The sequence below is a fragment of the Mus pahari genome, chromosome 8 (genome assembly GCF_900095145.1).
Source record: "Mus pahari chromosome 8, PAHARI_EIJ_v1.1, whole genome shotgun sequence".
Lineage (NCBI taxonomy): Eukaryota > Metazoa > Chordata > Mammalia > Rodentia > Muridae > Mus > Mus pahari.
Window position 1 is genome coordinate 38,569,370 of NC_034597.1, and position 27,097 is coordinate 38,596,466.

The 27,097-nt window shown below is 38.9% G+C and overlaps 1 protein-coding gene across 31 annotated transcripts in view; it reads left to right on the top strand.

Annotated features, from left to right (window-relative positions):
- The window catches only part of Ktn1 (kinectin 1), an 89,845-nt gene extending 62,987 nt beyond the window's left edge, over positions 1-26,858 (top strand). For 4 of the 31 annotated variants that reach the window (XM_029541887.1, XM_029541892.1, XM_029541890.1 and 1 more), the window contains 16 exons: positions 10-100; positions 1,865-1,924; positions 3,519-3,553; positions 5,666-5,756; positions 7,938-8,024; positions 11,236-11,325; positions 14,896-14,976; positions 15,573-15,662; positions 15,799-15,891; positions 16,827-16,898; positions 17,123-17,206; positions 17,367-17,450; positions 20,255-20,338; positions 23,474-23,569; positions 24,429-24,544; positions 26,393-26,853. In XM_029541887.1, coding sequence (XP_029397747.1) covers positions 10-100; positions 1,865-1,924; positions 3,519-3,553; positions 5,666-5,756; positions 7,938-8,024; positions 11,236-11,325; positions 14,896-14,976; positions 15,573-15,662; positions 15,799-15,891; positions 16,827-16,898; positions 17,123-17,206; positions 17,367-17,450; positions 20,255-20,338; positions 23,474-23,569; positions 24,429-24,533 — 1,243 coding nt within the window. In that variant the 3' untranslated portion in view covers positions 24,534-24,544; positions 26,393-26,853. Of the gene's footprint in view, positions 1-9; positions 101-1,864; positions 1,925-3,518; positions 3,554-5,665; positions 5,757-7,937; positions 8,025-11,235; positions 11,326-14,895; positions 14,977-15,572; positions 15,663-15,798; positions 15,892-16,826; positions 16,899-17,122; positions 17,207-17,366; positions 17,451-20,254; positions 20,339-23,473; positions 23,570-24,428; positions 24,545-26,392 lie in introns of all 31 variants that reach the window. The other 27 variants (XM_029541909.1, XM_029541896.1, XM_029541908.1 and 24 more) reach the window with 17 other exon arrangements.
- The last annotated feature ends 239 nt before the right edge of the window (positions 26,859-27,097 follow it).

Below are 27,097 nucleotides of genomic sequence, written 5' to 3' on the forward strand. Positions count from 1 at the left end.
AAATCCTAGGTTGAAAGAAAAGGACAATGAAATTAAGAGAATAGAAGTTAAATTAAAGGACACGGAGAGTGATGTTTCTAAGATGTCAGAGCTATTAAAGGTAAGTGACTACTAAAATTCATTATTGAAGGAGTTACTGTCTTTGGTTGTTTTAGAAACCTTTTGACTCCTGTAAAAGGCAACAGTGCAACATGAGCCATTCCTGTAGGGTGTTGTGCAATTGCTATCAAAGGTGCCTGCTAGGTGGTCTGCTTCTGTCCTTTGAGAAAGCAGGTGCTAAGTTCCAGTGTTCAGAGTTTTTATAGAAGTGCCCTTCTCTACTCTCTAAGTTTTGTTTTGTGCTGATCAAATCCAAGGACACCAAGGCCTGTGTCCCCCAAACCATGCTCTGTCCTTCACTTACAGCACATTGTATCTTATGGTCTTGAGGGTTTGTGAGACAGCATCTAGTTATACTAGCTCAGCCTGGCCTTGAACCCAGACTAACCTCAAGCTTACGGTTCTCCTGTTTCTGAGATTGAATGTTGGAATTAAAGCTGTGAGTCACCATGCCCAGCTATCTTTAATGGTCTTTATTGCATTATATAAGCAATTCCAGCTGATAAAGTTACCTAGTGTATTTAGGTTTTTTCTTCTGTTAAAAAATATACTCTCAGAGGTTGTTTTTACATATGTATTTTGAATACTATTTGTCTTATACTTTCCTAGAAGTAAAAATTTTTGTTAATGGTTTATACAAGTTTGCTTTGTGTTCTGAGCTATTAATAGTTCAAAGAGAAGCTCGGATCTTACCTTTCATGTAGTTACTAGTCAAATACTCACAGGACGACGTTGACCTGAAGGGGCAGCAAATATGTCGCTGCATATGTACCTTCAAGCAGCCTGGCTCATGCTTCATGCCTAGGGCAGACAGTTGTTGTATCACATTCCCTCTCTGCCTTAAGTACATGACAGTTAGCTGTGTTAGGCCATGCAGACTGCTCCTGGAGTGTGTTCTGTTATTTACATTCTTGCCAAAGACCTGTTTCCCCTTCTTGTCAACACGGCTAACGGTGAGAAGGCTTGTGTTTTGTTGTTTTAGGCCGAGGGAAGCGGAGGGTTCTTAGTATGTTTAAATCATTTGTACATTAATTGTTCTTCTAATTTTGTTCTGCAGTTTTTCTTCTTTTATCACAACTTTTTAAAAACCTTTTATAATATACCATTTTGTGTAATTATGTTAAGTTTGACTTCCTTTGCATTCCATCCCCTCTTCAAAAAACTGAGTCTGTTTATCTCCTCAGATATGAGCAAGGTCCTGTTCTCAGTCTTGGGAGGAAAGAATACTCATTTTTGTGATTATAGTATATTTTTGTTTTCTTTTTAAGTACAGTTTTTACTTATATATTTTTAGTTCATATGTATGTAATTTACCTCAGAGTTGTGAGAGCAGCATTCTAACCTTAGGAAAGGAAAGGAGCTGTTAATAAACTGTCGGTACTGCATTGGCTCTGCCCCTGAGGGTGTGTGCTTGCTAATGGGAGCAGCAGATGTCTCAGGGTGTCTGCACCTCTCTGGAGCCTGTCTATATTACCAGAAGACTCAAGAGCCTATCACGAATGCTGCAGTATGACGCTTCAGAAACCTTTCCTGCTAGATGCATGCCACCCTGCACTAGACACCAGGGTTGTGTCAGTTCATTCTCCCAACTGTCAAGACTGGAACTAAATACAATTACTGTCATTTATGTTTGAATGTGGCTTAATCCAGCCTTTTAAAATGGTTACTATTTTGGATTATTTCTAGACTGTATGACATTTAAATACTTATATTAGAAAATCATAACCTCTGTCTAGGTATTCATGTTTAATTTTTGTTTAAATAGGAGGTACAAGAGGAAAATAAATTACTTAAGTCCCAACTCAGTCATCAGAACCACCCACAGGTAGGTACTATCTGTGTGTCCGTCACCTTTTACTCTTTACAGTTCTATGTCATATTTGCATGTTCCCAGAGAGTAAAATGGTGGCTCTTTTATTTAACAAATTTCTTATAAAAGCATTTTATTATGCAATGTATAAGATAAAATAATGTATAATTTATAAAATATGTGCAAGAAATGTTCGAGCTTGCTTATATACATGTGTGTGCTCTGATCAATGTTCCAGCTCTACTGCTTGCGCATATGTACATATGTGTGCTCTAATCAGTTTTCCAGCTCCATTGTAATAATCACGTGTGTATGTGTGCTCTGATCAAAGTTCCAGCTTTGTTATATACATATATGTGTGTATATGTGTGTTCTGATCAGTGTTCTGGTTTTATTATATATATTTTTGTGTGGTTTTCTGATTAAGGTTCCAGCTCTATTATATACATGTGTGTGCCTGGGTACTCTGATCAGTTACAGTTACAGCTGTAACAAACACACACACACACACACACACACACACACACACACACACACTCTCTGATCAGTGTTCCAGCTTCATTATGCTTTCAGATCAATGTTTCAGCTCTGTTACAATATACACGTGGGTGCTTGTACATGTTGATAGGTGTTCCAGCTCCATTATAATTCACATGTGTGTGCGTATGTATTCTATCAGTGCTCCAGCTCCGTTATAATATACATGTGTGTGCATAGGTACTTTGATTAGTGTTGCAGCTCTCTTATTTACGTACATGCTTGTGTGCTTGCATATGCTCCTCCTATCTTATATAATGCTTTTCTTAGAAAGTCAGCTAATATCTTGTTAAGGTCTGTTTAAATCTGTGTCAATAGCCTTTCTTCTATCCTTAAATATCAATAATTGGAAAGAAATTAATACATAGGAAAGATAGATACTATAAATAATAGGATAGCATTAATGTGCCCTTCAATAGGTATTTCTGCTTGGTAAAAACAAAAATATAATGTCTAAGAATATAGGTATATATGGCATACACATATTTTTCATTTTGGAGGTCGAACCCAGGGACTTTGTCCATGCTAGCCAAGTGTACTTTCACTGAGCAGTCTCAAGCTCTACCCTTCATTTTTATAAAGGTGTATGGGTGGACCAGAGTGGATTTTGAGAAACGATCCAAACTCCCTGTTGACAAGCTGCTCCTGGTGATCAAGTTTGACTAAGTCATCATACTGTATATCCTATATGTGAAAGCTGTGCCTTTGCATATTATTAAAAAAAATCACTCTTTTGGTTGGATGTGAGAAAATCAGCTCTTAATTTATTTGTTGATTTTATTTAGATAGTTTTAGAAGTCAATATAAAAAGCACCTTGATGCTCAACAGTATGAATTTGTAAGTTCTTACTAAGTAAAGACTTTATAGAGGGACAGTGAAAATTTGTTTTACTACTCATTACACATAATAAATTTATATATACTTTTATTAAAACTACTTGATTAAAGTCAGACGTGATGACATAATGGAGTATATGATATTTTTACTATATTGACTTATTTCCAAGAGGAATTTAATTTTTTTACGTTCTAGAAACCTTTATTGTGAACTAATATTTAACTCTTTTAATAGGCATCTTTTCCCTGTCAGGAAGAATTACAAACAGTGTAAGTAATTTTATTGATTCAGAGTTTGCTGTGCTATAAAGAGTTAAATACTGAGTTACTTCCAGACAAGTAATTTCCTGTAATCACTAGTGCTGGTGTAAGCCCAGCAGGTGTGTTTGTGTGCTCTGGGCTGCAGGCCTTGTGCATAGCTGCTCCTGTGCTTTCCAGTGCACAGCTGGAGGCCGGTGCACTGGGCCCTGCTCTCCCAGGATCTTGTTGAGGGAGGGGCAGTTGGGGCTTGCCTTCCTCCTCTTGTCTTCTGGAGGCATTGAGAGGCTGGAGGGGGTGGAGCTGATGGAGGCAACTCAGGGCAGCTCAGCCCCAGTCCCTGTGCTCGGTCTTCCCGCTGCTGCACTTTTGGGAGAACGGTTGCTATGCTTCTCTTTTATCCCAGCACTCGGGAGGCAGAGGCAGGTGGATTTCTGAGTTCGAGGCCAGCCTGGTCTACAGAGTGAGTTCCAGGACAGCCAGGGCTACACAGAGAAACCCTGTCTCAAAAAAAAAAAAAAAAAAAAAAACAAAAAAAAAAAAAAAAAAAACAAAAAAAAAAAACCCAAAAAGCTGAAATATTATTTTTTCCTTGTTGGCCTCTTATTTCTCTAAGAGGCTACTAATTAAAAGTCATTTCTGCTTATAGTTTATTTCAAAATACTAAATGCCAACCATATTAAGTATATCAATAAATGACAGTAGTTTAAATGTTCTTGCATCTTGGCTTGTTTGTAAGCTTGCCCTTTTAGTAGGCTAGGGTTGCTTGTTGTTTTAGCTGAGTCTTGAGTTTGGCTGTATGAAGTAAGAGTGCAGACATTTTCTATAATAAGCTGATCGTGGCTTCAGAGACCATACAGGTCTCAGTTTTGTCTTGTTACTCTATTTTGTGTATATGTGGGCTTTATTTTATTTTTGTTTATATGGATGTGTGTTTGTCTGCTTGTTTGTATGTGCACCACGTGCATACAATGCCGTGGAGTCAGAAGCCGATAGTGTATTCCCAGAAAGCGGAGTAAGGAGTTACACCTGGCCTGATCCGGTTGCTGGGAGCTTAAGTTGTGTTGTCTGCTAAAGCAGCAGTGCTCTCTACCACTGAGCCGTCTGTCACTCTACCCCAGTCTTAATTTTTAAACCATAGTATTCCTATGTTGATCATACCTAATATTGTGACAGGACGTTTGGCAGTCCATTGTCGTTAGCTTTACTGACTCTGGGCTGTAACAGGGAGAAGAGGATATTAGGACAGCACCTGGAAGGGTCTGGTCTGGGAATAAGATGCATCCAGTAATCCTCTGCTAGTAATAACATTTTTCATGTGGATGCTATCAGACCCATTTCAAAACAGCACCACCACCACCATCACACAAGTCATTGTGAGGAAGCACTTCATTTCTAAAATATAACGAATCACTTTTAAGTTCAAGGACCAGATTGGTTGTTGGGCAGTCCTTTATATACAGTCTTAAGAAAGCTGCGATTGAACATTCTACTCAAATATAACACAAATGAATTTTGAAATTTTGCCTTTTTTGCATTTCTGGGAAATAACTAAGGCATTAGACAGAACAAGATGCAAAACAAAGAGAACCAAAGCCACAGATCCAAAGATTGGATAAAAACAAGTGAATTCCAGGCCACTGTAATATAATACTGTTGGTTTAATGAATCAAATAGTTATAACTAATTTAATTGCCTTAAAATAAATGTTTGTAAAAACTCTTTGTATTGAACTCAGCCCCAACCCCTTATTAGACATTTACACAGCCCAGGCTGGCCTTGAGGTCACTATAGTGAGGGTAGCCTTGAACTTCTGGTCTGCCTCCACTCCCCAAGTGCTGGTACTGTAGGAGGCAAGTGTGGGCTCTGCGTGCTGGGGATGGAAAGCAGGATCTTCTGCATGCTAGGCAAGCACCCTGCCAAGAATTTCACAGGATGGGTTCTGTGCCAAGCAGTAGCTGATCAATAATTACATTCTTAAACTGTCACCTGCTGTTTTAATTTTGCTTTAAAAATATTGATATGTAGGTATCTGAATGGTATTACTATTTACCTAATATGTAAGTTATATTATTGTTTATTTTAGATGCTGTTTACCTAAAATATATTCACATTCTGATTTAGAATTTCAGAAAAAGAGAAAGAAATAACTGATCTCTGCAATGAGTTAGAGTCTTTGAAGAATGCTGTTGAACACCAGAGGAAGAAAAACAATGTAAGCCACTACTGATGAGCGCTAGACTTCCCATTATAGAGTATTAGTGTTGAAAGATGGGCGGGGTCTTCTGTATGTCTACTTTTACTTTAGCTCTCTTGATCTGTGTGAGAACACTTTTGGTTTCTTTGTGTCTGGGGGCATTACTAGAGTAAATCATTTTATTATAATGCAGTTTTAATAGGAGAAAGGTAGACTTTTTATAATGGAAAATAGCAGAATGGAGCTTTTAAAAGTTTTCTAAAATAAAAAAAATTATGTTTGCCTTCATGTTAAAACTTATTTAGAAAAATAAGTCTTTCAATATTGTTATTTTAGAAACAAAGACATTTCTTTTTTTCTTTTAATTAATTAATTAATTAATTAATTTAATGTAAGTATGCTGTAGCTGTCTTCTGATCCCAGAAGAGGGCATCAGATCTCATTATGGATGGTTCTGAGCCACCATGTAGTTGTGGGATTTGAACTCAGGACCCTTGGAAGAGCAATCAGTGCTCTTAACTGCTGAGGCATCTCTCCAGCCCGACATTTCTTTTTTCTTAAACCAGGCTAAAGTGTGTGTGTGTGATAGACTAAAAGAAGTATTCATTTCAGTCTTTGTAAGCAATCTTGCAAAGCCTTCTGTAACTACCCTTTTGTAAAGTGAGAGGCCGTGCACATATTGGTGATTCTGTCTGCCTGGGTCTTAGCTTGGACAGGTCTATACTAAGATGGGAGCGGCTGACTCTTTAAGAACTGTAAGCCCTTACCAAGCAGGCAAAGAGTAGATGCCGCTGAATTTCATAAATCTCTCTGACCAAAAGATAGGAATTGGAAGAGTCCTAATATTCTTACTAGGGAAGTGTTTTTCACACAGACGAATGCTTGTCTTGTGAACAAATCAAATGTTATTTAATGATAGAATATTGATAATAAGTAGATATGTATTTTTCAATGTAATTTAAATCTTTCAAAGTTTAAATTGCTAACTAACATGTTGGCATTTTCCTGCACCCTGAATTTGTGAAAATTTGGTATGTGAATTGCTCTTTGTGTTTTATGCAATATTAATTACTAACAGCATTACTTGGCTACAAAATTTGGTATGAATGTCCCAATATAGTTCTAACATTATAACTAACTGGTTTTTGCTGGCATTCTGAGGTAAGGAGGGCACAGTAATATAGTTCAATTCACTCAGCACAGCGGTGGGGGTGGCGATGGTGGTTGCGATGGTGGTTGCGATGGTGGTAGCACTGTGGGTCTTTATTTCAAGTCTTTGTAAAGAGCCAGGACAGTGGAGGCCGGCAGGGTGCAGCTTCAACCCACATATACACGTGGCCAGATTTCTTAACTCTCAGCTGTGGTTTCCCATCTATAAAGTGGGAATAAAAATCTCACAAATCGTAAGGACTAAGGAGAATTTGTGTAGTGCTAAATACAGTATTTGGCATCTAAATTGGCAATAAATGGTAATTATTGGCTTTTTGTTTATGTTAAGATTCTTAATTGTGAAGATGAATTACAGCATCTTGTTTTTATTTGTATTTGCCAAGGAAATGCTTTCTTTCAAAGCTCACTTTTAAATGGCCCCAGTTTATTCTGAGTGAGAATGAGTGTTACAGTTTCTCTGCCTCAGTTGCTCAGTCAGCTGCTGAGTTCAGTTGTGTCTGCCTGCCTGTGGCATCCATGTTAGAGTGTACCAAATACAGAGCACAGAGGGTTAGGCTTCAGTTAGAAATGTGCTAATTTTATCTAAAATAGAGTTACAGGGAAAAAATGTTACTCAGTAAAGTCCTGTGAGGGTGACGCTAGGCCTTGCTTTACCATTAAATGAGAAGTATTTTGCAGTACTGTGTACTTGCTCTGTCCTTAGCTGTAATGCTTGAACTTGAAGTCATAATTGTAGTTCTGGTTGGTGTGTTTACCTTCGAATGCTTTCTTCTTTGTCACATGTGCCCAGTTAATTGTTTTTTTCAACTGGCATATTTGGTGTGAGTACTAAATCATGAGAGGTGGACATCCTTATTTTCTCATTCAAACTTCTAAACATTATTATTATTATTTTGCTAATATACATTTTCCTATTGAAATAATTTTGCAATAACTAGCATTTAAATGCAGTGCAAAATATTGATGAACTTAAAGGAGAAACCTTTTAATAATAGATAAACTGAAATCATTCTTTCTAAAAATGATTAGGACCTTCGGGAGAAAAACTGGGAAGCAATGGAAGCTTTGGCATCAACTGAAAAAATGCTGCAGGACAGAGTGAACAAGACTTCCAAGGTTGTAATTAACTCCCAGAGCTGCCTACCACAGAGTCTGCAGCCTGTCCACATCAGACTAAAGTGCTCCCTTTTGCTTCAGTCTAAACCATTTAAACACAGCAGCTCCCGGTCACCCACAGTCCTGTTACCGTCCTCACAATCTGCCTTTCATCTTCTCTCTGAGACTTGAGTTGGGGCACTCTGTGCTGGGATGACCCTGCTGTTGCTGTTTTGGTGCGCACAGCTTTAGGGTAAAGATCCCATAAGACTCCATGCTGTGTGTGCAGGTCCTTCTATGTCACCTGCTGTGCCACTTGGAGTAGTTAAGAGAACTTTGATGAGGTTCCCAAATCAAAGAAATCAGTGAATTAATGGAACGAATTAAAAACGTAGCATGTGTTTGTGATGCATAGCAAAGTGGGGTTTCCAGAGCATACCAGAAGATTCAGGCAAGGGAGGAAAACAGCAAAATGTTAAATAGTACAGAAGAAGGCTCCATTCAGAGTGTGCTATGGGTAAGATTCCGCAGGAGACAGAGCCTTAAACTTAGGAGTTTGAAGTTTCAGGACAGTAATTGCACCCATGTTTGTTCCGTGTCCAGTATTAGTATGAATGGATGATGAGACTGTAAGATACCTCTGATGTGTACATCCCCTTTATCTTAAACAATGAAAGACATCCTTCTTGTACTTACAGGCGGTGGGGAGCAGGGTCATAATGGAGGAGAGATAGACAGGTTAGGACAGCTGAGTGTGTGTGCAGCATGAATATTGGGTTTTGAAGCCAGGTTAGTGAGTGTACCAAATGATTAATTTCCATGTTCTGAAAATGTGTGCCAAGATAATCTATTACATTTTAATTTCAGAAGTGTTAAGGATATTTGTAACAATTTCTTAGCAGAATGCAGTTTTATGATTTGCCAATTTTATATGTATAGTTATATTTCCTTTAATACAATAGATTCATACTTAAATTTTCATTAAGCGATAAGTTGAGAGAGTTGATAGCTATTCCTGCCAGAGGGATCTGTGCCAGAGACTGTGAGGCACAGGTCTTGTTTAACTGTGAAGGGTCCCTCTTGCACAGCCATCGCTGTCAGCAAGGGGACTCCTAGTATGGGCTTTTCAGTGTTCAGAGTTAAAAGACTTTGTGCCTTTCCTGCACAAGGCATCCTTGCATCCTCTAATGCAAAGGGAGCTCCAGTATGTGCACGGTGGCTTGCAGAGCTAATGTGCTGCAGGGAATAGACCCCAGTTTTTATTAGCAGAACTGAGAATCCTTTCATAGCATGAGAGTAAATGATACTGATTTACCAAGTGCCACAAATTGTGATGTGACTGCATAAAGCACTGTTAGTGTTTTAGGTGTTAGATATAGTTAAACTGGGTAGCATACTATTTTTAGATGGTTAATTTTTATTAATGAGGTCCTTCCCCCCCCTTGCGTGCGCACATGTGTGTGTGTGTGTGTGTGTGTGTGTGTGTGTATGTGTGTGTAGTACATTTGAGGTCCTCCTGCTTCAGCTTCCCAAGTCCATGGGTCACAAGCACACACCCACCATCATACCGGCTTCTGGAAAGTTTATTTTATTTTATTTTTTTTCTTCAGACAGGGTCTCATTATGTAGTAGCCTTGCATAGCCTGGAACTAGCTAATTAGAACAGAATCGTTTCACATTCTGCCTTCCTGCCTCTACTCTGGTTGGGTAAAGGCATGAGCCACCAAACCTAGCCTGGGATTACTTTTAAAACACTAAATACTTGTTAGAAACTGTAATGATAGACTTACATAAAAGGTATTTTACATATTCTAATCAATGGTAGTCTAAGGAAATAATCCATCAGTGGTAGTACTAAGGAAATAATCCAGTTTCTAAAATTAGATCTTTTTTTAGGTGTTGAATAGAAATTACTGTTTACAACCGAATTTATGTGAAATATAAACTCTAGCTAAAACATTTCCTATAGAATGAAGTAGCTTACTGAGTGGCTGTTGATTACAAACAATTGAGTCTTCCTCTGCTTCCAGGAAGCCTCTGTTCCACAGTGTCTCCTCCTTTAAGACTGCTCTGCATATCTGTAGTCAAGTGATACAGTGGTCTCTTGATTACTTCTGAAATATAGCAGTGGCCTTCCAGTGTATATACTTTGTGCAATTAGGTATATATGCCTACAAGTTTGTGGACTTTATTAAATTATTGAAAATACCTCAGTAAAACAGCTATTCTAAAATATTGCCACTAACCTTTAATAATATATTAGCTTTTAGTGTGCACAGAATATGAAATTTTGGTTTCTGTTGTGTAAATTTAGATTTTCATGTGATTAAATTTTCCTTAACTCGAAGTGTAGGTGTCTTAAATCAGTAACAGATTTCAAAGAGCATGCGCAAGTGCTGAGGTGGCGCCTGCCGCCTCCTCTTTCTTGGACGCAGTCGTAATGGAGCGGTTGTGTTGGTTTGGGTTTGGTGTACATTTTTATAGGTGTCTTTAAAAAAATCTTGTAGAAATACTTTGATCATTAGATTTGAGGGGATATGTGTGTCCCTCATTTTGACAAACATACTTCTGAACTTACAGTTGGAGTTGGAGTTAAAAATCACAGATTGAACATTAGTAATAGTTGCAATTTACAGCTCACTGTGTCAGGAGTCATCTTACACACATGGAAACTGAGTTAGTGAAGTGACGTGTCTGTCTCTGCCCTCCTTCTCCCCATGTCTACTTCCCGTTCCCGTCACAATTGGTCCTTTCTGCTTTGTCTAACAGAAATCGTTTGTTCTGACCTTGAAGAGCAGAATAGGAAAGTGTCAATGCTGCTTCTGTAAACAGTCACTGGTCAGGAAGCTGTGGTTGTCTTGCCCACACGCGCAGTCAGTAGTCAGATCCTCTGAGGTCTGACTGACGGGGAGGAATGTTGTGTCTGAAATGTCACTGGAACGGCAGACCCCTTATCTCTGTGACAAAGAGGGTTCATGCTATCAGACACTACTTTGGTTTGATTAAGATGTTGTTTGCTATTTATGCCTTAAGAGATTTGCAGATTTTTGTCTTTAAGGAAGTATGTTTTAATGCCTTAAAGTGAGAAAAGTTGATACTTTTCAATATTAAAATAAGTTTTGAAATTTTGACTTTTTCCTCCTTTAGAACTTAAAAGGTCATACTTTTTTTATTTTCCTCTTTGAACATTGTCTAATGTCGTAAGTTTGATTTCATCTGTCCTTTGCATTAGGAAAGACGGCAACACGTGGAAGCTATTGAGTTAGAGTCCAAAGACCTTCTCAAGAGGTTATTTCCAACAGTGTCTGTCCCTTCTAATTTGGTAAGATGAACCTCTTTAACACTTAACCTGAAGTTATGTGGGAAGTTGTTGGTAACAACATTTGATTTCTGAGTTTGGTTTGTTAGCATGTTGAACTTGTCAGTGTCTCCATAACTAATGTGCTTCTCAGTAGTCAGACAGTAACTGAACCTGAAACTTCTGTTGTATTCTATCACACTGAATGGCTCATAAATGCATTTGGAAAACGGGTTTGTTTGTTTGTTTGTTTTGAATGGGTAATAAAACCAATAATAATTGATTTAAGTGATTACTTCTTAGTTTTAACAGTTGTCCTTTAATGTATTCGATGCTATAAATTAAGTTATTTTATATATTAAAATCACGATTCTCATCTATTGTTCACCCCAAATACTAGAGTGCAGCTGGCTTGAGGTTGAACATGGTTCAAGTAGGATAGAAGAGTGACTGGTTCAGATCAGTAGCCTGTATTCCCGGGCAAAGAAGATAAGGGAATGTGACTGAATTTCCTCAGATGATGAGATAGGCCTTCTTCAAGTTTTAGTAAAATAATGTAGGCAATGGTATAATGATCTCAGGACCCACCTTGTGAACCTCCATGAATGCTTTGTTACTACATAACGACTTTTTTACCCTTCCTATCCTTCCCAATGCTGTGGTCCTTAGTACAGTTCCTCATGTGGTGACCCCCAGTCATAGCATTATTTTCATTTCTACTTCATAACTGTAACTTTGCTACTTTATGAATTGTAACATGAATACTTTGGAGATAGAAGTTTGCCAAAGGACTTGCGAACCACAGGTTGAGAACCTCTGCGTTAGATCCTCATGAAGGAACGAAAGCGTCAGAGCATTTATCTGTAAAGATCTCAGCACAAGAGATAATCATACAAATTTAATAATTCCCCTAATTTTCATATACAGGCCTCATGCTAATTAAATAACAACAAGGTAGTTTATTTTATAATCAGAACCCAAAATAAGACCAACATGTGATTGATTGGTGCCTGCTGAGCAAGCGTGCTGTGGCCTACCCTTTTCCCTCCCTGATTTGAAGCCTAGAAGTGTCCTATTGCAGTCTCTGGCAGTTTGGATTTAGCTGACCGCATTCCTCTGCCCTTTGTATAACTCATAAATGGGCACTCAGACTTATCTGACCCAGGGTCAGTATTGCAAGGTAGTGGTGGGCACTGTTGTCTACTTTGTCGTGGTATCTGCTTGCCTGGGTTAGTGGGGGGTCTGCTTTAGGCTGGCTGTGATGTCCTTTGGTAGCTCTTGTGCCTTGTGCTGTAACAAGATGCTGAAGTTAAGACAGAGTTAAAACTTCAAGCACGGAATGGCTCCTTTCTCTGAGGAGCTCAGTTTCCTCCAGGTGTGGGTGTGGGGCAGAGTAAGAATAAATCGGGGGTTCTGTGTGAGTAGTGGGAGGTTAGCTGTTTTCTTTCTTTTGTTTATGTGTACATGTGCCCTACTGTTAGTTCAGGGACAGAGGACCACTCTGTTTCCCTTGGAGCTGTGGGAGGCTTCATAGGCTTGAATAGCAGATGACCACTATTACCTGAACCAAAGAAGTGTCTTGTATTAGACAGAGAGATGATGTAGGGGAAGGGAGCTGTTAGTTTATTTTCTGTCTTTTTCTTTTGTGGCCATTATCTGATTTTGTTTGTACTGTGTGTTTTATTCATTGATTTACTTATTTGACAATATTTCATGAAACAAGAGCACTGAAGAGTTGTAGTTTCTCTTCTTCAAAAATGGCCAGCAACAGTTTTCTTTTAATGTTAACAAGTTTGTTCTTTTTTTGTTTGTTATTACTTGTTTGTTTGGGGATATGGTCTTGCCATGTTGTAGCTCAAGCTGGCCTTGAATTCCTGATTACAGGTGTGTGCTACCATGCCTGGTTTAATTACCTTCAATAACTAAACATTCATGGCTCTGAAACAATTTGTAAATCATGTTAAGACATGGAAAGTATTCTATGTGTTTTGTTCACATACTTGTTTAAAGTTGATTCATGTGCTTTAAAATACTAAGCTTTCACGTGCCACTTAAGAGATTAGTATTCTAGATTTTTTTTTTGTTTTGTTTTTATAGTCAGGCATGGTAGCACACACTTTTAATCCTAGTACAAGACAGACAGACAAAGGTAGGCCATCCTGGTCTATATAAGGCTAGTAGGACTATATACAAGAGAAAAATAAAACAAAATTAACTTAAGCCTCATTAGGATAAATTAACATAACTATTAAATATACAAGGGCTCTTAACAAGTTTTTATTGCTTGCTTTTGCCAACGTGTAAGGGAGATGTAGAAGAGAATGATTCCATCTGGGTTTAATTTGTGTTAGATCCCAGTATTTGAAGTTTAAAGTAGTTTGTTAGTGTCCACTGTTCTGGTTTGAACTTGTTTTACTATAAATAGGGGCATTTAAACCAGCATGGCACTGTAAGCCGTGCAGTGTGGGAGAGTGCTGTGCCTCTCCCCTCTCCCCTTCTCATGGGATGCTTGGAGAACATTCAGATACAGTAGCAGAACATGTTACACCATAGAGTCAATAAAAAGTTTGTTTTCTTTATTAATCAAACCAAAATATAAGAAGAATCTTGATTTAAAAATATAGAAACTTGTTAACAGTTTCAAGTTTAGCTAAGAAGCTTCAAAAATTTATAATGATTTATTCTAAAGTTTCAGATAATGGCTTAAACAATATATGTATTTTTTTTTTCACTTAACCTGCAAACAGAAACCAGTTTTGTGTTGGAGCTACATAAATGTGTGCTTCTTACCCCCATTAAGATTTAAAATATGCTTATAATGCATTTTTTTGAATGAAGTATTTTCAGGAATTTTGGGAGTACCTTCAAAGAATTTTAAATCTTCTGAACAGCATACCTCTAGTCAGAATTTTTAAATTCTAAATACTTGTGTTTAGAACTATTTTATCTGGAGAAGTTTTTGAAATGTTCCTCATTCTAGATCTTAATTTTTTACAAATTAAGCTTATTAGCCTGTTGCTCATGAATACTTCTAATGGTGTTGGGACATGAATTTTGAGCTTAGGTCTACTTTGAGTCCAAAATTCAGTTGCAAATATTTTGTTATGGATAAAAAGCACTTTGTCTTGATACTAATATGTATTTAATTTCTTTGTACATTAAACTATGTAGTCACTTATCTACTGATGGCTATGGCTGCATTTGTCTTTAATCCTAGCACTTCTAGACTTGTGTCAACAAGAATTGTTTGGTCTTTCTTTCCCCTTAAGGTAGCCTTCCCATATAGCCTTGGATAGCCTGAGACTCACTGTGTAACTGACGTTGGTATTGAGCTCGCCCTTCCAAGGTTGTGGATGGAGCTACAGGCGTGTGCCACCGTTTGGGTTTTAGTGTTTCTTTGTTTGTTTGTTTTTTAAAACTGTCTTACGTTCAGTCTGTGAAGTTGTATCTGTCTGTGAAATTCTAAGTATGATGACAACGTATGTAGGCTTCTTTTATAATCATCTGATTTGGTGCTCTTAAATGTTTGATTTTTTTTTTTTTTTTTTTTAAATCAGACTTTTATGGAAACAGTAACTGACCTTTCCCCCACAGAATTACAGTGAATGGTTGCGAGGCTTTGAAAAGAAGGCAAAAGCGTGCGTAGCTGGAACTTCAGATGCAGAGGCGGTCAAGGTTAGTTGACAAACTGAGAGTTGGGGCATACCAGAAGCTGCTCTCAGAAGCATTGGGGTGATAGAGGGTGCATTATTAGCTAGGTAGTAGAAAGAATATGGTGCCTTCATTTCTAAAACCAAATGTCAGTTACTCTCATCAGTTTTCAGTGTAAGCCCATCTAAGATCTGTAGCCATTTTCACTGGCTTGCTGAAGCACGCCAGATAACCTCGGCAGCACTCACAGGCTGGCTTCCTTCTTGTCCCTAGCCACCGAGAGAGTGCAGAGCCCTGGTCGTTTTAAATCCTAAGTGGCAGGAGTAAAGTCTCCTTCCTCATGTGTGTCATAAGCATTGTAATGTTTACTTATGGTCTCCTTACATGCTGCCACGTGTGCAGAGTAAAACCCTTGCTGTAAACACCTGATGGCATTTCTTAGGACTTAAAAAGAGTTCCACAAGTGGACAGCATGTGACCAAAAGGTCATCAGACTGCAGTTCTGCTTAGGAATGTAATATCCTGTTAAAAATCATTGAATCTGTTTACTATGTCATCAGATATTAAACTAATGTGAAGTACAACCCTCTTATTTGTCATTTTTCTCTTATTCTTTGCAGGTTTTGGAGCACAGATTGAAAGAAGCTAATGAGATGCACACGCTGCTACAGCTGGAATGTGAAAAATACAAGTCGGTCCTTGCAGAAACAGTAGGATATGGCTTGAATTACATTTCCATTTTATTTTTAAATTATTGACTTATTTCTTCCTGGACTATGTGATTTATCTTGAAAACAATAATTGAAAATCACAAAAGTTTCAGAACAATTCTGCCTTTGTCCACAGGAAGGGATTTTGCAGAAACTTCAGCGAAGTGTGGAGCAAGAAGAAAGTAAATGGAAAATTAAAGCTGACGAATCTCAAAGGACGATTAAGCAGGTATTTAAGGACGAGCTTACAGTGGCTGTACTGAGCTTTCAGTCCCACCATTGTCACCTGGGAACACAGTGTAGATGCATCCTAGGCCACCCGTTTCCTACATGTGGGTGGCAGGGCAGCAGATCTGGAGTCCGAGGTGATGTTGATGTTGACCCATTTGAAATTCACTCATCTGAGTGACCCGAGGGTGGTGTAGCAGGCAGAGTGCTTTGTGAGTGATGGCACTACATATTATAGCAAGTTCAAGAACCCCACATTTGAAACAAGCTACCCATATCATATTGCATTCAAGAAAAAGTCAAGTCATACTTCTGTTCATACGACCCATGTACTACTGGGAAGTCTATTTTTCTGCCATTTTCACAGATGTTGTTAAGAAAGTCATGGATCTTTTGTGTCTGGCCTTGCTCTGTGTTAATACCCTTGGAGAGTAAATATAGTGATTAGCTATTGTTACCAAAATTAAGTGATTCTAGCTGGCTCTTAATATAGGATCAGTGCAAGTGGGTAGGATCTGAGCATTACTGAAATGAAGTCACATGTGAGACTTTCATTTTTAAGAGCTTTAATTGACAATTCAGTATGGGCTACATTTGAAACCTCTAAATGGGATTGGCAAAGGGATTTGCTACAACCTGACAACCTGATTCTACCCATGGTGGACAGAGAGAACTGACTCCTGCAACTTGTCCTCTGACCCCAGATGCACTGTGGCTTATATTTGCCCCTCTTTCAAATAAGTAAAAAATTAAAAAGCAGAACTAAAACCCTCCATATCCAATCCATGGCCCAGGATAGAGACGAATGTGGCCCAAACGTTTATAGACCGTGCCATGTCACAGTTCAGAAGCTACTCATCGGAGTGTAACATGTCTGCAGCCCACGTCTCCAGTGCTCCCTCAGTGGCTCTCTCTTAATGTTGTCTCACATTTCAGATGCAGTCTTCCTTCACAGCCTCAGAGCGAGAGCTAGAGCGACTAAGACAAGAAAACAAAGATATGGAGAATGTATGTGATCTGATACTTAGACTGCAACCTGTAAACTCAGTTTTAGCATTATGGGTTGCTCAAACATCTGTGTTTTAAGGTTACTTTTATGTCTCATATATTTTTATCTTGAGTAGTTTGAGTTGATAACAGCTTTAAATTCATAAGTATCCTAACACTCTATTATGGGAGAAACCATGGAAGGAAAGTGTAATCGGCTTAACTGCCCTTTGTTGTGTCGGCAGCTGAGAAGAGAAAGGGAGCATTTGGAGATGGAGCTGGAGAAGGCCGAGACGGAGCGATCGACTTACGTGATGGAAGTCAGAGAGGTACTTAGACATTTTCCAGACTTGCTTTTCAGTTTAGTTCAGTTCAGTTGAGACAGGACATTAAAGTAATTCTGTTTAAGTTGTTTGTAGAAGAGCTTCCGAGTAGCTGCAAAGTGTGGGTTACCATGGAGATCAATCTTAAACTTTAACTTCATTGCAGCTGAAAGATCTGTTGACTGAGTTGCAGAAAAAACTTGATGATTCATATTCTGAAGCAGTCAGACAGAATGAAGAGCTTACCTTGGTAAGAAGCTTGCCCTCCACTGAGTGTCAAGTCAGCTCTGGAGACACGTGCGCTGGTGTGCGGACGCCACCAGACTTCTCTTCCTGGCTAACCACCTTTAGCTTGGCACTTTCCTTAGGTTAGCGGTAATCTTCCTTTTCTGATGTCTCCGAAGAATGGCTCTTCTTTTCTTAGCTCCTAATAATGGCATGTTTGGCTTCCAACTCTATTTCAAAGTTTTCTGCTTTTTATACAACCTAATTTAATTTCTTGAACATTGTTACTTATGGGGAATAAAGAAACAAAATTTGATTGGAGGAGTTGTAAAGATTGTCTTCTTGAACTATCATAGTTAACTAGGATTTCTAGTTTTGTAGCTTGCAGATGCGTGTTCTTCATTCAAGAAATAACTCCAACCAAAGCTAACTAGTCTTTCTAAAAGTAAATTTCAGAACATTTAAAAGTAATTTTTGTACTATTTGTTCTTTTGAGACAAGGTCTCTTATATAGGCTGGTCTCAAACTCACAGTGATTCTCAGTCTTTTAGCTGGGATTATAGATATGAGCCATTGTTCATTATCAGTATGTAATCGAACACTTAGTAACCCTAGCCGACAGTGACTGACTGACTGAACGGATCTCTTCCCCCCTACCTCCTCCTCCCTTCCTTCCGTGTGGTTCTAGGAATTGAACCTAGAACCTCATGCATAATAGGCACATTTTTTGTCTAAATTATATCCTCAACACTTCTTTTTCCTTTTCCTCTTCCTCTTCCTCTTCCTCTTCCTCTTCTTCCTCTTCCTCTTCCTCTTCCTCTTCCTCTTCCTCTTCCTCTTCCTTTTCCTTTTCCTTTTCCTTTTCCTTTTCCTTTTCCTTTTCCTTTTGATATAAGGTAGCTTTGAGTTTTGTAGCCCAGGCTGCCTCAGCCTCCCAAGTAGCCCCAGGCCTTAGTCTCAGCTGAATTTATTAAGATGTGAAATTCTTTGCATTCCTGATCTTGTAATTTTTAAGGATTTGTACTGATTGCTGACATGCTGACCTGTTAGCTAGATAGTTATCCTGTTTTGTTTTATACACTAATTTTATCCTCCTGGGATTTAAACACTTTATAACATTAACTTTAAAAAAAAAAAGACTTGTGCCACTACTAAGCAGCCGAAAGATTCCTTTTTAACGAGAGTTTTCTTCTTAGTGTTGGTGCTTAGGTGCTGACTCGGCAGTTGTAGCCTTTGTGCCGGATCTGTAGGCTGGTGGTTACACCTCCATGTTGTTGGTGGCCTCTGTGTTAATTACCCTTCTGCTATCAGGAGACAGTTATAAGTGGCAATTTCTGTTTTTGTTTCCTGTCTTGTGATTATAATAGTTGCTTTATTTTAAAATAAAATGAATTTGCTTGGCCATACACGCACACCGTTGTGTTCTTATGTCAAAAGATGGTCTTCTTCATCAAAGAGAACTGAGCTCTCCCAGTTAAGTACAGAAAGCAGAAGCTCTGGCCATTTGATGTACTTCCCCAAAAGAATTGACCAAATGGGAACTCCTCATGACATTTTAAATTCTAGTATATTTATTTGTTTTATTTATTTATTCATGTACTTCTTACCTTTTTAAGATTCCAAAAGTTTTTTGAAAGTCATTCCTGTGGCTGGGAGTCAAAATTAGTAACACATACACACACATACATACATACATACACACATACACACTTTTTCAAAACAGGTTTCTCCATGTTGCCCTGGCTGTCCTGGAACTCCCTCTGTAGACCGCACTGGCCTTGAACTCAAGAGATCTGCCTGCCCCTGTCTCCCAAATGCTGGGATCAAAGATGTGTGCCACCATGCCTGGCATTAACTTTTTAGACAATGTGGATAGTTTCCTTTCTATTTAATTGGAACAGTTGTGAGAAAGAGGTATCGTATTGTGCATGGACACTGGGGTCAGATACAGCCTGGTTTTGACAATTTGGCTGTTGAGAGTTCTTTCTCAGTATTTTTTAAAACAAATATTTTATGTCTATAAGTGTTTGCATGCTTGTATGTATCTAGTGCCCACCAACTCCAGAAGAGGACGTTGCTCTTCTGAGATTGGAGATACGAATCCATGGCAGTGAGCTGTGTGGGTGCTGGGAACCGAACCGGTGTCCCCTGGAAGAGCAGCAGTGTAACCCCCGACATTTCTCGCTGGTACAGCTTAGGTTAGGATGACCTGACACCGCTGTTTTCAAAGTTACTTGGTTGGGTTTTTGAATTTTTCACTGGCTTAAAGTAATAACTTTTTGTGCATGGGTATTTTATCTGCATGTATGTCTTTGCACCATGTTCATGTCTTGGTACCTAAGGAAGCCAGAAGTTATTGAATCCCATGAGTTAAAGACAGCTGTATTTGGGTGCCGAGCACCAAACCAAGGTCCTTTTCAAGAACAAGTCCTTTTAAACACCAGGCTAAGCCTTCAACCACCCTCATCCCCCAATGGACTTATAAAAAGAACTCTAGATTAAGGGAGTGTTTTAAAGATGATTAGAAATTTTTATGTGTTCCTTTTAATTTGTAATAGTCTCAGTAACTATGAACAGTAACTATTAAAGGCTCTCAGTGTCTGGCTCTGGTTTGGGGTTAAAATCTTCTACACTAAACTCTAGTTCATTCTCTTGCATCTCTTAGGTTCAGCTCTGCAGGTTGGACCTCTGCTGCCAGCTTTTCTGTACCTCTGGTCAGCTGCTAGCTAATCCACTGCATCATGTACATCATGGCTCCTAAGAGTCCATTCTTTCATAGTCACTCTTCATAAGCACATAACTCATTGTTCTGTTCCTTTATTTCTACAGCTCAAGACACAGTTAAATGAAACACACTCAAAACTTCAGAACGAACAAACGGAGAGAAAGAAGGTCGCTGACGATTTGCATAAGGTAAGACGCAGCTTGACCTGGAGCAAGTGAGTCCCCAACCCATGTCCTGCATGCATCTCAATCAGACGCTGTAAAACCGCTCCTGTCCTTTTGGGTTCTTAGATGTGTAGGTTGCTGGTTGTGTAATCACTTTTTTGGTAAGTAATAACAGCAGCAACAACAACAACAAAACCCTTAGACTTGTTTCTTCATTTGGAGTTAAAGTTTTTACTTTTTATCTCTTCATTTTTGAAAATTCTTTGAAATTATTTGGTATGTGTGTGTGTGTGTGTGTGTGTGTGTATGTTGTGTGTTTTGTTGGCATGTATATCTGTGTGCCACATGTGTACTTAGTACCTCTAGAGATTTTGGATCTCCTGTAATTGGAGTTGCAGATGATTGTGAGCTACATGTGGGTGCTAAAAATTGAATTCAAGTCTTATTCATGGGGTCAGTGTAAGTGAATGGGTCTTCACTGCTGAGCCCCCTCTCCAGCCCTCTATAAAGTTTTCAAATAAGATTTGCCATTGTCACTGTCTTAGTTAGGGTTTCCATTACTGTAAACAGACACCACCAAGATCAAGGCAACTCTTACAAAGGACATTTCATTGGGGCTGGCTTACAGGTTCAGAGGTTTAGACCATTATCATCAAGGCGGGTAGGGCGCATAGTGGTGTACATTTCAGTTTGTTTATGAAATGAAAAAATATATAAATATCTGTAATTTCAGAAGTTTGTTCCTTTCAGTCAATGCTTTGTACCAATATATGTTTCCTCTCCCTTCCTCTTCCTCTTCCTCCTCCTCCATCGTTTCCTCCATTCTTTCCTCCTCCTCCTCCTCTCTCCTCCTGTGTAGCCCAGGCTAACCTTGAGTTCAGTGTTGTAGCCTGACTGCTGGACTGCAGCTGTGTGCCACCATGCGGAGCACAAATGGTTTTCTTATTTTCTTATTTAAATTGATATTTCTTTAGGATTTTATTTCTGATTCTTTTCATTTGGTTAACAGGCTATTTGTAGTTCTGGTGTGCAGTGTTTTTAGTACTTCTTGTTGTCTTAACGTAGAGCTATGCTAGGATTTGTGGGAGATTATAGTTATCAGAAAATTTACATATATCCCTTTCTTGGAATTGCATAATCGAGGATTTACATAGCTTAGATTTTGATACCTATATCAATTACTGTAAACATTTAAATATTAATATAATAACATCTTTTATATTTCTTATTTAAATATCATGGCATATTTAGATATCAAATACATGAGAAGTATTTTTGTTGTGCATGCTCAGAGCTTATGATTATTATTAGTAAAAAAGACTAAGAATTGAGAAATTCTTGAATAATTCTAGATTATTTAAAAACAGATTAAATGTTAAATGTGAATTCAGAAAGTTTGTGTTAGAGTACCAAGTCTTTTTGTTTTGTCTTGAGATAGGGTCTCAGAGCCTTAGTTGGCTTGGAACTCTCTGTGTAGACCAGCTGGCCTCAAATGCACAGAACTGCCTCTGGAGCTGGGATTAAATGTGTGTGCCACCATGCTCAGAGAGGGCATACTCTTAAGGTTGAGATATGTATTACTTAATTTGGTGTGTTACTTTAAGTTTTAACTTATGAGTCAAAATAGAAAAGATGTAATTTTAGGATGGCAGTGCAGTTCCTCAGACAGTACAGGTGTAGCTAGACCGTGTATGTCTGTGGCTGAAGTGGCAGTGGCAGGTGACACTCTCCTGCCTGCAGATAGTAGGAATGCTCAATTGGAATCCAGATGCACATAAGTGTGTTTTACCAAATTAACAAACCACTTTGTAAACTTAAAGTATGGGCTGCAGAGATGGCCCAGTGGTTAAGAGTACTAATTGCTCTTCTAGAGGTTCTGAGTTCAATTCCCAGCAGCCACATGGGAGCTCACAACCTTCTATAATGTGATCTGATGCCTTCTTCTGGCATGCAGGTGTACATGCAGATAGAGCACTCATATATAGGTATACATGCAAATAAAGCACTCATACATAAAATAAATAAATAAATCTTTAAAAACAAAAAGAGAGGCCCCTTGGTCTTGCAAACTTTATACGCCCCATACAGGGGACCGCCAGGGCTAAGAAGTGGGAGTGGGTGGGCAGGGGAGCAGGGTGGGGGGATGGTATAGGGGACATTCAGGATAGCATTTGAAATGTAAACGAAGAAAATATCTAATAAAATAAGTTAAAAAAAAAAAGAATGCAGACATGCCTGCACCCGATGCAGATTAAGGCAGCCAAAGCCTTTTGAAGCTTTGCCTGTTACATGTGATTTGTTCACTTCTCTAAAGTTTTCCAACTTTGAAACAAAACAAAACAATGTTGGAGCCCATTCATAAAACGTTTTCTGCTAATTTTCTCTAAATAGTTTTGTGTTCAAAAAAGGTTCCAGATCAGGAGTCAGCAAACCCAGACTAGTTTAGGATTAGTGGTCCACACATGATAGACTTACATGTTTCATTCAAAAACAAAAACACAAGAGGCCACGTATTGGTGGTACCTACTGTAATCCAAGTAATTGGGCAGCAGGAGCTAGAAGATCATTGTTCAATATAAGCCTCGTCTATCTACATAATGAGTTCAAGTCCAGTATCTCAAAAATACCAAAATTAAACATTTGAAACTCTGTAGAGAGAGCTCAGCGGTTAAGAACATTGGCTGCTCTTCCAAAGGACCTGGATTCAATTCCTAGCACCCATATGGTAGCTCACAACTGTCTGTAACTCCAGTTCCAGGGGATTCAATACCCTCGCACAGACATATATGAAGGCAAAACACTAATACATATAAAATTAAAATGAAGTAAAAAACAAAACTAAAAATCCTAACACCCATTCTTAGATGTGAGCTGTGAAAAATCAGATTGTGGGCTGGAGTTGGCAGACTTGTAGTCTAGGCTAAAACTTAAATTTACCAGTGTGCTTATTTCTCATTTTAATTTCCTTATTCAGTTCCATGTTTGAACTGCTGAAAATGTGCACACATGTTGTTATACGTTGGTGGGAGAGGTAGCTGTTTTCATTTCAGTGACAAAGTTTTTACATCACATGTTGAGAGGAGCTTTAATTTTGTACAGAATACATATTAAGTTATTTTGTGTGTTTTGATATATCTTTTCCTTGTGCTTTTGTTACAGGCTCAACAGTCACTAAACTTTATCCACTCAAAAATTTCACTAAAAGCTGCTGGAGACACTGTTGTTATTGAAAATAGTGATATTTCCCCAGAAATGGTGGGTATTTCCTTCAACCTCAACTTTCTAGGCTAGTTGACTTATAAACTCTTTGAAGAGCAAGCATGTTCTTTGGCTCCAAACTGTGCTTCCGTGTTTGAGGGAAGGGAGCCAACTTTGGGATGGAACCCATGGCCTTGTGCATATGACACATGCTCTGTCTCATTGAGCTAACCAGCGCCAGATATATTACTCTTAACCCAAAGCTGTCTTCTCACCCGAGGGCCGCTGTGTTCTTGCTTCTGGTAGTCTCGCTTTAGCTTTGTGAGTTCCTGTGTAGCTGTAGTGTGTCTATGCAGAGGTGTGTGCATTAGTGCCTTGGAATTCGAGTGTAGGTGGCTGACTCTGCCCTGCTGCTTACTGATTTCATTTGTGGCTGTCACTCTGCTTCAGTAAAGGGTACTGGCAATGTCACCTGTCCTGTAGGGTTATCAGAAGGAACAACTGAGTACCATGGAGACCTTGAGTAGAGAGGGTAGCTCTGGCACCCAGTAAGCAGCCATGTGTTGCTCCTGGGCTTGGGGCTGGTGGACACATGCTGTCCTTTGCTGGACGGGTTGCTTGTTTTGTTTTTTAAAACATAATTGTTTTCTGAAAGGAAAAAAATACATTGTTTACAACATTCACAGACTAGAGTTTTTCTTTATGGCATTTTATGCAACATAGTTTTCTTTGGTGCCAGCTAGTTTGTGCCACTAATTAGCAAACATTTTTGTATGTGTTTTTTTTTTTTTTTTTTTTTTTAACTGTTGCTAACTTTGTTTTATAGATGTTTAGGTCATTTCCCTTCTTTAGTTGCACATTGTTGTCCTGTGTTTGGAGGCTTTTGAAGTTATTATCCCTTCCACCTTCTTTTCAGGAGTCTCCTGAGAAAGAGACGATGTCTGTAAGTCTCAATCAGACTGTGACACAGTTACAGCAATTGCTTCAGGAAGTAAATCAACAACTCACAAAGGAGACGTAATCCAGGTGTGGGTACGGACACCAAGAACTGCTGCTTCCTTATAAATAATGCAGTACAGATGACATTACTCACTGGAAAGTGATCTACAAGAAATGTTCCTCCCACAGGTTCTAGGTGGCAGCTTTGACCTTTCTTGTTTTGTTCCTTTTCTGCACACATCTTGAAGTCTTTTGGTTTAGAGGGAAAGAACCATAGCATAGTTACTGCAGTCTCCTGTCAGGCAGCTTGGTTGTGACATGGCTACCTGGGTTGGTCTGTTGTAGTGGTGCCTGTAATTGCTCTTTAGTTAATTCTGATCCTACTTTACGGCGAGTGTCTATGGGCATTTCCGGACTTGTTATGACTGATTGCCTTTGGCTTTGTTTTATCAATGTTGGACTGAAAATAAAGCCATCATAACTTCATAATGTGAAAAGAACATACAGTATTTATTGTATACTTAAAGATAGGAGTAGTAGATTTCCGTAATTTCTGCTGCTTAGAGCTGGCTTGGTGGTTGTTTTGTTTTGAGGTGACTTGCTCAGGCACTGTTGGGCCTGGCCTCGAATGTGCTAGAATCACGGTGGCACCATACCAAGTTGGTGTTTTGAGTTTCCTTTTGTAGATAACCTAAGAATTTTACTCCTTCATGCTTGAAGTGAGGGGTTTGGGTTAGGAGAAATAAGAAGTCCATCGTTAGATGATGTTATGAGCTCTTGTTGCTTACATGACTGCAGAAAAGCCCAAGTTTAGCAGCAGTTAAAAATGCTTTGTATGACTTAAATCATACTGTTAAGGTGAGAACATTTGAATATACAAAAAATAGTTCAGATATTTTTCTTCTGAGCTTCTTGCTCCAAAATTATTGTGATACCCTGTAGGTACAAAGGGGCAAGGCAAACTGCCATTTGGAACCTATACCAAAGTTCCTCCGACTGACAGCCAGGCAGAAGGCCCAGGGGTAGGTTAGGCACATGGAGAAGTTGGCAGACTTCTCTGGTGCTGTGGCAGGCACCCACTGTGAATGCTTTCTATGCAGGAGAGCCGCCCTTTAGCTTCCCTAAGCACATGCCCTAAACAGGGCTGACTGCCTTTCAGAAGACTCAGCACAGGAAACCCTTTTCTGTCGTTACTGTTGGGACAGACGCTCTCGGCTCAGCCTGGATCTTTGTAAGCTCAGTTTTCTATTTTCTGGAAGTCATGTTTCTGGCACTTTTCTTACCCAAGCTGGCGGATGACTTTGATTTCTCTTTTGCGGAGAAATTCTCCTCTTCCCAGGGCTGTGGCCTGACTATTCCTTTTTTCAGATCCTTTCTTAATCTTGTTTTCCTTCATGTTGTCAGTTTTTAATTTCACTTATTTTCTTGTGTTTATTTCTTCCCTTCTGTAAATTCTGTAATTTCTATGTCTACTCTAGAATACTAGCTAAAGCCATTTTGCCAACATCGTGAATGGTTTGCTGAAGCTTTCCTTTGCATTCAATAGCATAGTCATAGAAAGGTTGGACAGATATGCCAAGTCCAGGATGTGGAGCTATGAGAAGGGCTTAATTATTAGAGAGCCTTAGGGCTGAGACTGAGTCTGACCGCCTCCTGCCTTAGACTGTGTCTGTTCTTCTTAGAGATGGCTTTGTAAGGTTCAGCCTGGTCCACTTTGCTTCTTGGGTTTGCATTATACTGAGCAAGACCTACTAAGAATGGCTTCTCAGGATTGTCATTTCAAAATCTTTACCCAAAGGCCTCGTGTGACCGCCATCAGTATGAGGTGCTCCGGGTGCCACTGAGAGCGCCAGGCTGGGTCTCGTGAGCTGTGTGGGGTACGTGCTTATGGGTCGCTTCCCTTACCTTGTTCTAAATAGATCGCTTTCTTATCTTTTACAGAGTGAAGTGATTGGGAAATTACTCGTTAGAAGTTAACAGAAGGCGTTGTATTATATTTTGCCAATTTAAAGCCTTATTTATGTTTTACCCTTTCTACTTTGTCAGACACTGAACAGTTTTGTCTTTTCTAATCCTTGTTAGACTACTGACTTAAAGAGAAAACACTTTAAAAAGCCAACTCTGTAGACACCTTCAGAGTTTAGTTTTATAATAAAACTGTTTGAATAATTAGACCTTTACATTCCTGAAGATGAAGGAAATGTAAACTTTTACCTTATTTTGCTCAATTAAATTGTTCAGAAGATCAAAGTGGTATAGACAATGTGAAATTTAACATTTTAATACTGATGTTGTACACTGCTTTACTTAACATTTGGGAAGAAGCCGCCTCTGACATCAACTCAAGGAAACACTTTTTGTTGCTATTGTAATCAGCAAATAAAGGGACACTTATTATCCAACATGACTCACTGATCGTCGTTGAGTTTCAACAAGTTTCACTCATAGTGCTTCAGACCGCTGGCTCTAATTGCAGCCACCAAACAAGTCTTGTTGCTTCTGTAACTTCCTGACTAGACCAAGTCCCACAGCGTGGGTGACAGCAGGGTACAGGCGTTTGAGTCCCACTCACCATGGAGGAGAACTCTGCTTTATTTTTGCTATTATTACTATTGTTTCAAATAACATCTGTTAAGTCTCCCTCTT